We start from the raw sequence: 12,621 nt of genomic DNA, 5'->3' as shown, positions 1-12,621 counted from the left end.
TGCACACATACATATTTATGAATCTATAAATACACTTACCCTTATTCCATAAATAGATTCTTCATAAATAATTGACACATATGACCAGTTGAGACGTTTGACTATTTCAACGATAACCATTGCTTGGCTTTTATCATTTGGCACTGTACGTAGAAAATATTCAAAACGTTGTTTATTGCTCAGTTCTGAGCTAGTTGAAAAGAAGCTCACCTAGATTTTTATTTCAAACAGAAAAAAAATAATAAAAAAAAATGAAATGAAAAAATCATAATAAAAAATACGAAATTTTGATTGAATGAATGAAAGAGCATTTTAAATGTGCTTATTATTAATAAATATGGCAAAAAATAACCCCAATTTAAATGATTTCACTCACTTGTGGTATACGAAACAATCGTAGTAAATTGGCCACTTGAATTGATGTTGCACTTGATGCAGCTCCCAATACTCCCCAAATACGTTTTTGTTTTTGTGAACGTGTTGAACCATCTGAACAGCTATAACTATCATCCAGATTGGTGATGGAACCTTAAAATGATGGATGTGTGTATAAACGGAAATTTTATAAAATGGAATTAATGAAATAGAAAAACATCAAAATATAACAATCAGGAAATGCCAATGTGAGAACAATGTAAGTAAAAAGTTTTGTTTTGTCACTTTTATTATTTTGATCATTTTGAAGAACCCGATAAATATGAATTATAAAAGTCTAGTTTATTCATAATCATTATCACTATTGTTTTGATTATCATTGTTGAGACATTTAAAGTTTATTTTTTCATTTCCTCAAAAAGGAAATCTCATTTGATTTTATTGGTAACATAATGGATAGAACGGATGTTCAATAACATCTCATTATCATCATCATGATGATGTAATGGTGGATGGAAATAGAGAAAAACGATCTTTTTACTCTTCTCATTTTCATCACTATTATTATTATTATTATTATTATTAGGAGAATCGGAAAAACTTTTCTTTCCTTTCTTAGTAACACATTTTGTCAAAACGTGAGTTCATGTATAATTACTATGCCTATAGGCACAAGAGAATAAAATGGAAAAAAAACTTTTTTTTGAAGAGTGAAATAAAGGAAAATAAATTATATGCCAAAAATGTCTATGATCATGGAAGGCATTAGTTGCGAAAAATATATTATATTCTAAATCACCACACTTTTTGCTTCCTACTATTATTAATTGATAATCATCTAGCCTTCTGTCATCATAGTATTTTCGGCATTTAATCCGTTTAGAAATTGTTCTTTTTTTTTGAACATTCATTCATAAATGATTGACAATATTAACAAGCTCTGAAAATACTTGTTCAAGATCAATATATTATTTTAAAACGACCAAAATTCACAATTCTTATCTCATCTTCACCAAGTGTCAAGCATTCTGATTTAAGATCAATGCATTAAATGAGTTTGAAAGTAATTTTTTCTTTGAAAAACTAATGATAATCATTTGAGCAAAAAAATCTACACATCATTCATATTGACTGTTTGTATGTGTGTGTGTGCAACCTGAAACAAATTAACAAATAATTAATCTGATATTGATTTCCAAATTTTATAAAGTTAACAGATTTTTGCCAAGTTTTTTTTTCTTGTTGTTGTGGTAATAAATCCGCTTTACAATTCTTGTTTATTTCAAGATTTATCATACTAAAAGAAAAAATCGACAATAGTCAATTTGTTAATGAAAAATGATTTCTCATCAACGAATGGTCAAATGAGAAATGAGGAAAACTTTTTCGTTTTACTTTTGATTTTAGAGAGAAACAAAAAAAAAACGGAAAACACATGAACATGAAGCCATCATCATACAAAAAAAATCTATCAATCAACTATAATATAAATTGGTATTGATTTTTCTACATTGTATTACATTCACATGAAGCACATCGAATAAGATCAATGACAAAAAAGAAAATTATGTTATAAAAACGGCTTGAAAACTTTGTTGTTTTCTTTGTTTTTTTTTTCTATAATTTCTTACAAATTGAATTCTATAAAAAAAACATGGAGAACTAAAAACTAAGCACTAAAAACGTGAAGAATATGATGATACGAGATGGCCAAATGAAACTTGAAAAAACGAATTTGCACTCGAATGGACACACATTAAGAATAATGTGTGTGTGTGTGTGTATTTGTGAGAACAAATGAAAAAAAGTCGAAACAATGGTAATGATGTATAGAAAGAAGAAACAAAATACCATTTCAAATTGAATTAGATTTTTTTCATTCGTTTTTCCGTTCGGCCCAACAACTACCATCATATCAAACCAATGATAATGATAATGATTATTTGTAATTCAAAAGTTAAAATTTAAAACAAAAAAAAAATACACAAAAAAAAGTAAAAACTCGTTTTGAAAATTGAACTATAAAAAAAAATCTTGATTCATTCCCATTATAAATTTTTACAAGAAGAATAAATTGATAGAATTTCAAGAATTTTGTGTGTGTGTGTGTGTGTAACCGAGAAAAGAATTTGAATGATATCTTATAGAATAAAGAATAAAATTTTCAACACAACAAATTGTCATTAACAGTCAGTAATTGTTTAAATGAAAGCTGAATGAATTGACTATATTTTTTCTGCTTGAAATTCGTTGATAATGTGCGTGTTTAATAAAATCAAACTGAATTAAGTCCGAATTTCTTTCATGCATTCTCTCACTTTCTTCTTTTTCTTTTTTATTATTTTGATCGTTAAGCATTCAATGATGATAATGATGATGACTATCGACTTTTACATTATACTGAAGTATTTGCAATTTCATACACACACTATTCCAGACAAACTTGCTGACTATCATTATTGTAATCAACAATTGCATTATCAAAAACATTGGATCCTTTGGCTCTGAATCAAATCCAATTCAATAAACGGTCTTGGATAAATGAAATCAATCATGTCTGAATGGAAAACGAAGATGGTAAAAATTTTTAATCAAATGTAATTACCTTTAAAAAAAATAAAGAAAAAATTCAAGTTCAGGAAAGAATCAAAATTTACCGATAAGATTTTCATCAATAAATCAAATTATCACGTAACAATGTTTCAGGGTATCATTTTGAAACTATTACTCTATTGAAAAATACTTGGTTGGATTTCATATTCTTCTTGAGATTCGTTAATTTTGTATGAATAAACGAAAAATTTATCATAATTATAGTGATTCATTGATATTAATGAAGTATAAAGAAGGCAGAGATAAGACAAATTTTTTTTATATATATTCCCTATCCAGAAAAGTAGATGAAAAGCCTTTAGAAAAATGTTCATAATTTGGGCAAAATTCATGATAATGTAAATAAAAGACAAGAATGTCATTATCATCTCATAATAAGATAATAATAGTTATATAATCATAAAATTTTTACTGTTGAAGCCTGTATGGTGACGATTCAAGTGGAAGTGTTTTTCCATATAAAATATATAGAAATAATAATTTATGAATATTTATTAATATCTGACGATATTCAAATTGATTCATTGTTGGAATTAATTTTGGTGGGAATGGGTAAGTTCATGTTTAATAACTGTCTATCTAATTTGCTAGTAAATTGTTTGCCTTGGTTTTATCATTTTTTTTAATCAATATTATCATCATCAACATCATCATCATCATCTTCATCGTAATGATAATAATCATGCTATATAAATAAAGTCAACAATTTGCTTTTATCTAAAATTGATTAATTTATCAAGCTTTTGAATGAAAGAAACAAGAACAATTATTTCAATAAATAGATGATAATGACTCATGAATGTAAATAAAGCAAGTGCAAGAATAATTTAATTATTACCAATCTGCAAATCGAAATGCAAAAAATAACAAGAATTAAACAGTCGAATAATATTCAATAATTAAGGCATTCATCGATTATATATTGATTAATTTATTCTACTTTGAATTTATGGGTGTGTGTATGTGTGTGAATAATAAAAAAAAACAATGTTTCTCATAGACACAATACAAAAACGATTTAATTATGTACCATTACTATGATAATGGTGATGTTGTTGTAAGATTCTTTCGATGTTGAATTATTTCTATTTTTACTACTTCCATGAATGAACAAATTCAACAAACATAAAAAGAAGAAAAAACCGAAAAATTCCGTTGGCCGAAATTGGATCATTGGTTTTCTAAACAAAATCATCAATACAATACTATCGTAGTCAGCAAATTTTTCTATCTCTCTCAAATTTATCGTTGCTAAAATTCTCAATTGTTATTGCTGAAAGTTGCTTTATTTTTTTCAATTTTCTTCCAGCATAATAATTCTCATCGATAATTCTACTTATATATTCGGAGAAAATATGCTAATATCATGAATTTGTTTGATCATCTTATGTGCGGTTGTTTGATGTTATTGGTAGTGTTAATTTGATTATATAATATAATCAAACAAGATACGAAAAGAGGGAGAGAGGAACGTGAATTAATTTGCGTTGAATGAAACGAGAAAAAAATGAAAAAAAACACAATGATTAAAACCAAGGAAAAACAATGTATTCAATAATAATGAATTCGTTCATCAGTTTTTGAGGTTGTGTTTCTTATTAATTCTTGAAATTCTTTGAACTCGATAAGCTCTGAATTTAATTTCAATGGACATAAGATCATCAAAAAGCATCACTAATTCATACGTGCTTCATCGTATAAACACATGAATAGACTAAGGTGAAAAAAAAGAATAAAACAAATGGCAAATGGTCAGCATTGTAATCAAGATGCATTTATTATAAATAAAAAAAAAATAAAAATGTTTTGTCATTATCATAATCAGTAGTAATGGTAGTGGCAGCAGCAGCAGCAACAAAATAACCGCCAACCGTAATAAGTTATCTTATAATTTATGATGATTACAATTATAATTAAAATATAAGATAAGATATTACGATTAGCAGTTATCAGTATTTGTGAACAATTTTCGAATATTTTTTTTTCATTACATTTTTAGCAACCAAAAAGCAAAATAATCACCTTTTTCTAATCGTTTATTGTGAGCTAAATGAAAATATATCAATGTTTTAAATTGTCATTATGCATGCAATCAATACAAGGTGGCAGCATTAGTAGCATAACAGGAATTCAATTACTGTCAATTTATCATATTTAAAAGCATGCAAAATGTTTGAATTATATTAATTAAAATATATTGAAATTGAAAAGTTATTTTAATGGACTTTTTTGTGGCCTAAATAGTACTATTATTACTACTATCATCATGACTAGAATCATTATGAATTCTCAGTGAATTTTTTTTTGCAAGTTTAAATAAATTCCATATCCATTTAAATATGTCCATTGAGTAGAGGTAGTGAAAAACCTGATCCCCAAATGAATATATTCTAGCTAGACATGGCCAATTTGATGAGGACGAAGAAGATAAAAAGTAGACAACTGAATGATGTTTATTTAAAGTAGAAAAAAAAACTGAAAAATTGAAAAGCTTTAGAACATTAAATTATTCTGATGACCGGCCATCAGACCTTAAAAGAGTAGGCAGATGGTTGAAATAGAATCAAACTGTTTTTGGGATTGTTTCATAGAAAAAAAATTCTGAAAAGAAAGAAAAACTCGAATCCCAATGGGTCAACAAGATGGCAGTTGATGTTTGTTCAAGTATGAATCCATTTTCAAAATAAAAAATACTTTTTTCTACTTTTACGTTTGTACATAAACTCATGGAGACACGCATACAATCAGATAATGATTATGAACAATATCCTGATGGTGAACATGACGAATCTCTCAAATTAAAGATAGAAATCTTTATGTTCTTAGCAGAAAAAAAATTAGATAATGGAATTAAGAAAAAATGGACAAAACGTATGTTTCATGTTGACGTTTGACGTTTTTCTTTTGTCTTTGTTTTGTTTCATCTATATATAGTAAATGGAATTCTTTAATTACCAATACTATCATTACCACAGATTCTGATGATGATGATGATGAGGATAATTGATCAGATCTAATGAAACTTTGTGGTCAATGTGGCCAGCTTTCAATGTGTATGTGTTGATCATACAACTAAAGATTTGCTTAGGCTTTTTATTTTGTCATGGTTGTTATTAGTTTCGTATGTACATCGCAACATATATGTTGAGAATTACACAAAACACATTTTAACAAATGATCATCAATATTGTTTAAACGGGCAAAAATAAAAAGAGAATAGGACCAAAAATGATCAATTACTCACAATCAATGTTATACAGAAATCAAATAGAATGGAAGAACACATTTTTCACATTTGTTTTCATGTATACATCAGTATATGTGTGTGTGTATGTGTATGTATAAGTTTTCGTGATTTTCGTTTCTGTTGATCAAATTACCCCAATAATATTGATGGATCCGAAACTCTGAACATCGTTTTTGTAAATGGTGGAAATTGAATGAAAAAAAACGGTATTTATCAACTGACAAAATATTTATTTGATATAGATGAATTGATATTTTTTTCTCTATTCTCTCATACTTCATGTCACTTTATTTTTATTCTTCTTGGTATTTGATCAATGCTCAGCAACCAAGAGAAAAATATCCGAGTATAATATTTATAAATTTTTTTTTAATATGTTAAAAGTAAATTGCTGCTTCTCTTTATTTGTCACCCTTGTTTGGCTATACATAAGTAAATAATGTCCAAAATCATCATCAATGAACAATGCATGTAATGGAATTGAACAATTCCAATGATAGTATAAGAATGAACGTCATATATCAAATCATGTGGAGCAAATACATAAGTTAATATAAAACGAATAGTCTGTCTTGTCTTTGTTTTGATGTATAGAACTTGTAAAAAGGTTTTTTTTAGCACAAATCTACAAAGAAAAAATCATTTTTCACATGTTTAATCATTTTTCGTGAAAGAAAAAATTACATATTCTTTTTTGGTAGCAAAACAACAAGAATGAATGTTTTTATGATAAACACTCTGCTTTTGTAGAAAAATATGAAAATTATGGATGTGTTTCATGATGTTATAATGATTAAAATTCAGTATATTGATGCAAAAAGAGGATAGTACTACTTACCTTTAATAAAATCGATGGATTGTTCAAGACCATAGGTATCTTTGTCGCAATCATCAAGTATGTAGGCACCCAATGTAATACCAGGTAGAATATTTGATTGGGAATTGACATAATCAATTGTATGTAACATAGCTTCTAATGCTTGTATACCACCTTGTGGCATGATTGGTCCACAAATTTTTTGATCTTCACGTTCATGTACCATCATCAGGCCACCTAATGTTATATTGCCATGAACTTCGGCAACTTTTTTCACTGGCCATGTTATATTTATATTTGGATGATGACCTGATAATACATAACGTGGTGGACGATTACTTTTCATCAATGATGCATCATTATAATAATGATTATCTTCATTTTTTATAAAATGATGAATATTCCATTCATCACTATCATTAACATAGAAATGAGATTTTGAATTCTGATTTGGTAGATCAATTTCTTTATTGTTGATAATATCGAACAAATGATCTTTTGCCACTAATGAATGTTGAAATTCAATCTCTTCACTACTACTACTACTGCTGCTCTCACCGGATATATTACTGCCATCAGCAGCAAATAAATTACTATGTTTTTTCCATTGTTTTGTTACTGATTCATCATCTTCATTACTTTGAAATGATTCAAACAATGATGATGATGATGATGATGATGATAATATAGGAAAATTTTGTTTAAAATCAACTTCTGAACTATCAATTGAATTTCCGCTAAATTGATCACGTGAATTTATACTGACCAACACATTACTGAATGGAATTGGACTTGGTATTGGTTCATTATTATTGATTAGGCCGAAATTTTTTATTGTTTCGAGAAATTTTTTATCCTCATTCTCAGTATTAATCATTGTGGTCATGTTGAAAAGTGTCTGATGTTTTTTAATTTTATGATAATTATGATGTGGATGATTATCATGAATTTGTGAACGTTTGATTGGATTTTGATCAATCTTATTCCAAAAAAAATGATTATCAATATCATTTTGATCATCATTAGGATCGTTATCATTATTGATTAATTTGGTTATTGTCGTGTCGATAAAATTTGGCTGTTGTTGTCGTTGTTTAGTTAATTTGGAATGATGTAGAAGCCGTTGTTGATGATGGTAATCATGATGATAATCATCATAAATAAATGACGGACCGATGGTAATCGACTTAAGCGATGATGATTGATGATGACGATCATTATTGTGTTTACTGACAAAATTATCACTTTCATCGAAATTAACATCATCATAATTGAATGTTGTCATGGAAATGATTTCAGTAACAGCTTCTGATGGCTTTTGATAATTTATTTTTTCTGTAAAAACTGATGAAATTCCATAGTTATATGTATGTACCAGAATCGTCATCATCATTGTTGTCTTTGTCGTCATTCTGGTTGTTTTAAACGGCAATGGCGGTAATAAACAAAGAATGATAACCAAAAATGTAAACAAAATACGAAAATTTAAAATGGCAGCAAAATTTTTTCGACAATGATGGTCACTAATGATGAAAGGAGGCGTGAAAGTCAGAAAGCACTTTTTCCATCTGAATACGTGACGATTCAATAATATAATCATGTTATTCATCTTGTTTATGGTAAAATTTTTTATTTTTTGACCATTGAATGTTGGCGAGAAACGATGCCATGTCCAACAAAATTTTTGAAAACTTTGATATTTTATTGTATGTTGTATGCATTTGACAAACAGAACTATAGTTCTCCATTTTAAATTATTTACAGTAGAACAAAAAATGGCAACAATGGTAATGATGAATCGCATAAAATGATTCATGAAATATTTGAATAAAAAAACATCATCGTCACTATTATTATTTTGATTAAGTTTTACGTCATTTGTTTGTCGCAAAAATTCTGGCAATTTAACATTTGTTGAGTAATTTTTTTCCAAGTTTTGCATCTCACTTATTTTATCCTGATTATTAAGATGACCGGAATGACTATGTTGATAGTCATTGGATTTAATTATTAATTTTTTATTATTAAAATATTCCTTATTTGTTAATTTTTTTCTTCTTCGTTTTCGTTTTTTATAATCACTAATATTATCGTCCGAAGTAATAGAATTTTTTTCATATAAATCATGATCACCACTATCAGTGTTTGCATCATCAAAATCGGATAAAATTACATGACCATACATTGATGATGATGATGATTTATTTGAAAATGTCAATCGATGTTGACATTTTTGAGCACCCAACAAATTTGATTGCATTTCAATATTTTGAATTGGTCCACAGTTCTTTTAACATGGATTATAAATTGTACAATTCTAGCTAAGTATGTCCCGAATTTTAAAAATGATAAAATTATGATTCACTATGTTTAACAATGATAAATATGATGAAGATGATTATGTAAAAAAATGAGCCATTATTATATAATCATATTCATTCAAATCGTTTGTTGTTGTAGCAAATATATTCATACCATTTTGATATATCTTCGTTTATCAATGGTTTTTTAATGATGGTCAAAATATTGATCATCATATATTATCATGTTGTCGTTATTCAACCACAGCATTAGCAACTGTGGTTGTAAAGAATATTCATTTATTCAAGAAAAAAAAACAACCAACAAAACTAATGATGGTGTATTGATGATTTTTTTTCTCATTCAATTCTATATTAAAATCAATAAATGAGTGGTCGGTCATTTTGTATGAACGAAAAAAAGAACAGAAGAATATTATATTTGAATGAAATGAGAAAAGTATACCAAATTCTACTATGGTTTGAACACACAAACGGATGTAAGAAAAAACAAGAGCAAATAAAAATAAATATTCACTTCATTCAATCAAATTGATTATTGACTATTGCAATTGTCTTCATTATGATCATCATCATCATTATGATAATCTCGATGATTGATCATTCATCATGATAATGTGAAATAATCAATTGAAGAATCGAATTATTATTGAATGCTTATTTTATACACAAATAATGATGATGATGATGATGATGATCAGATTGATTTTGGCTTATTCATGTGAATCAAATTGATTTTGGGATTTTTTAAAAAAAACGTAGAATAAAATTATTGAATGACACGATACAACAAACACGTATTTTTTATGTCAACAAATATACAGTGTATGAATTTAGAAATACATGCACATACAAACACACACACAAACAAAATTCAAGAAATTTCAAGAAAAAAGAATTCAGATTTAATAAAATTGATTATTGCTTGAACGAATGTTTTGTTGTTGTCATAGTAGTCGTACGTGAATCTAATCTAAAAATTGATCACACACACACAAACAATATATATAGTGAAAAAAATCACAAACACGATATGGATATTCGGTTATCAGGTTTTAAGTTTCAAGGATTTGTGTTGACAATGTTGTTCAATGGAAAATTTTTTATATTGTGTTCTATTCAAATTCTACATTGAAGTTCATAATAGGTTGGAGTCAAATTTTTTTTTGTCAAAATACTAATGTGAAAAAAAGTTCTCCTTCAGAATATAATGAGTGAAGAGAAACTCACTTATAACAATGATCAGTGTACGACGACGTCCAACAAACGAATGAATGAAAAGAATCATTTTCATTCCATCACTGATGGAATTTAACACACACGCAAAAACCAAAATTCTACCATATCCTTGATAAAATCTGGTTTAATTTGTGTCCCAAATCATGTGAGCAAGCGCAACCACATTGAAAAACGGCGCCAATTTTTGTTCGACTGCTAAAACTATAGCCTGTATTTTTGTGGTGATATCTGATTCAAAAATGAATGTGCGTACATTGATTGGTTGAATCCAAAATATTGATGCTACATTAACACTTGATTTTGTTTCGATATCTATATGCGAAGCCCACAGTCAATATAGATTAATCAACAAAACATAAAATATCTTAACTTTAAAACAATTGCTGACATTTAGCATTAAGTCATTTTTGTATGTGTTGAAAATTGCCGGCAGTATATATTAAACGTAAAAAATTGATTGTAATATCGATATAATCAACTTCATACGAAGAACTATCATCATTGTCAATGTGAACGGAAATGAAGACGATCAAATGAAAAATCATATCTAAAAACAAAGCGAAACGTTTTCATTCAGGACATTCCTTCATACTGTTATCGTCATTGTGATTGTACCAACAAATATGTAGGTTTGATACATGTACCATGTATGCATATGTATGGTCGAATCAATAGAAAATAAAAAAAAACAGACAAAAACACTCATATTATTATCAATATATTTTATGGTTTTGCTTCCGTCATAAATGTGGAAATTTTTTTTTTCTCAAAAACATACACCTTCATAAATGTATGAAATAACCAAAAAAATAATATAGAATGTTGAATGAAATGAGTTTCATTCTTTCAGTAAAACATGATAAATAGCCACTAGCACTTCAAATGAGAAAAATCATTAGTGTAGATAGCGTTTATAGTGTATGTGTGTATGCTTGACTGTTGTTATTTTTTAAATTGTCATCATTTTTTAACTCACACGTGTTGATGTAATTTTTCACGATAAAAAAATTCTTTTAAATTCTACTAAATAAGTCTAATGTGGATTATTTATTTCAAATGATTTCAATAATCGGAATTTATTGAAAAGTTATCTTATTCATAGAATTTGTATCAATTCATATACGGTTTTATCAACAAATAGTCATTTGGCCTTTTGCATTAGAGCACATATATTTATATTAAGCAAGAATATTATTTCGAATAGAATAATTAATTTTTTTCATATAAATATGATTATAATAATATCTTGCAATATCCAATTTCCTTGTCAGGTTTCTTTGCTGTTAATCCAATCGGGATTATTGTAGTAAAATTCATTCAAGCATTCATTTTATATACGCACACATTGTATATAATAATATAGAATGTGTTTTATGTACTGTACATGGTAGTTTTGTGGTTATGGATAAACCAATAATCATAATTAGAAAATAGGTTTTTTTTTGATATACTGTGAATGATATGAAGATAGAAGCATTAATATACATGACCATCATTTGTTTGTTGGCCAATTTTCAATTATTCTATTATATTATGGCCAGAAAATAAACAAGAAAAAAATCCTAAACAGTGACAGTGAATAAAACAGGGAAAATGAATTTGTTCACTGAAAATACAGAATATTGTTACAAATTCCAATAATAAGTTTTGTGATAGAATATAGTATGACAAACAAAAAATAAGTATTAAACCAAATTACCAAGGAAAACAACTGAATAACAAACAAACAAACAAAAAAAAACGATAACGAGTTTGATGAATAAACAAGATAAAATTGTAAAGATTACCTCAATTATCTTGTCCACTTTGTTTATATTTTTATTCATTTATAATCCATTTTCGTTTTGATGACGTCAAAATCCAAAAAAAACTTGTTATACAGAAATGCATAATTATTGTCCTTGATGGTATTGGCCGAGAAATCGGTAAAAAAAAAATTTCATTTCATTATATACAAAAAAACTTTTTATTTTTAATTGTTTCGAAGAAAGCATAAAAAATCACATCAA

General features: G+C 27.2%; 1 protein-coding gene across 1 annotated transcript in view; it reads right to left on the bottom strand.

Moving 5' to 3' along the window:
- Positions 1-10,639, bottom strand: part of mtt (mangetout) — a 34,366-nt gene extending 23,727 nt beyond the window's left edge. The window contains exons 1-3 of the mRNA XM_047054155.2: positions 7,074-10,639; positions 377-528; positions 40-210 (exon numbers count right to left, since the gene is read on the bottom strand). Coding sequence (XP_046910111.2) covers positions 40-210; positions 377-528; positions 7,074-9,312 — 2,562 coding nt within the window. The 5' untranslated portion in view covers positions 9,313-10,639. The remainder of the gene's footprint in view (positions 1-39; positions 211-376; positions 529-7,073) is intronic.
- Between the last annotated feature and the right edge of the window lie 1,982 nt (positions 10,640-12,621).

Source organism: Dermatophagoides farinae, chromosome 1, assembly GCF_024713945.1.
Source record: "Dermatophagoides farinae isolate YC_2012a chromosome 1, ASM2471394v1, whole genome shotgun sequence".
Taxonomy (NCBI): Eukaryota; Metazoa; Arthropoda; class Arachnida; order Sarcoptiformes; family Pyroglyphidae; genus Dermatophagoides; species Dermatophagoides farinae.
This window is presented reverse-complemented; position numbering and strand designations above follow the sequence as displayed.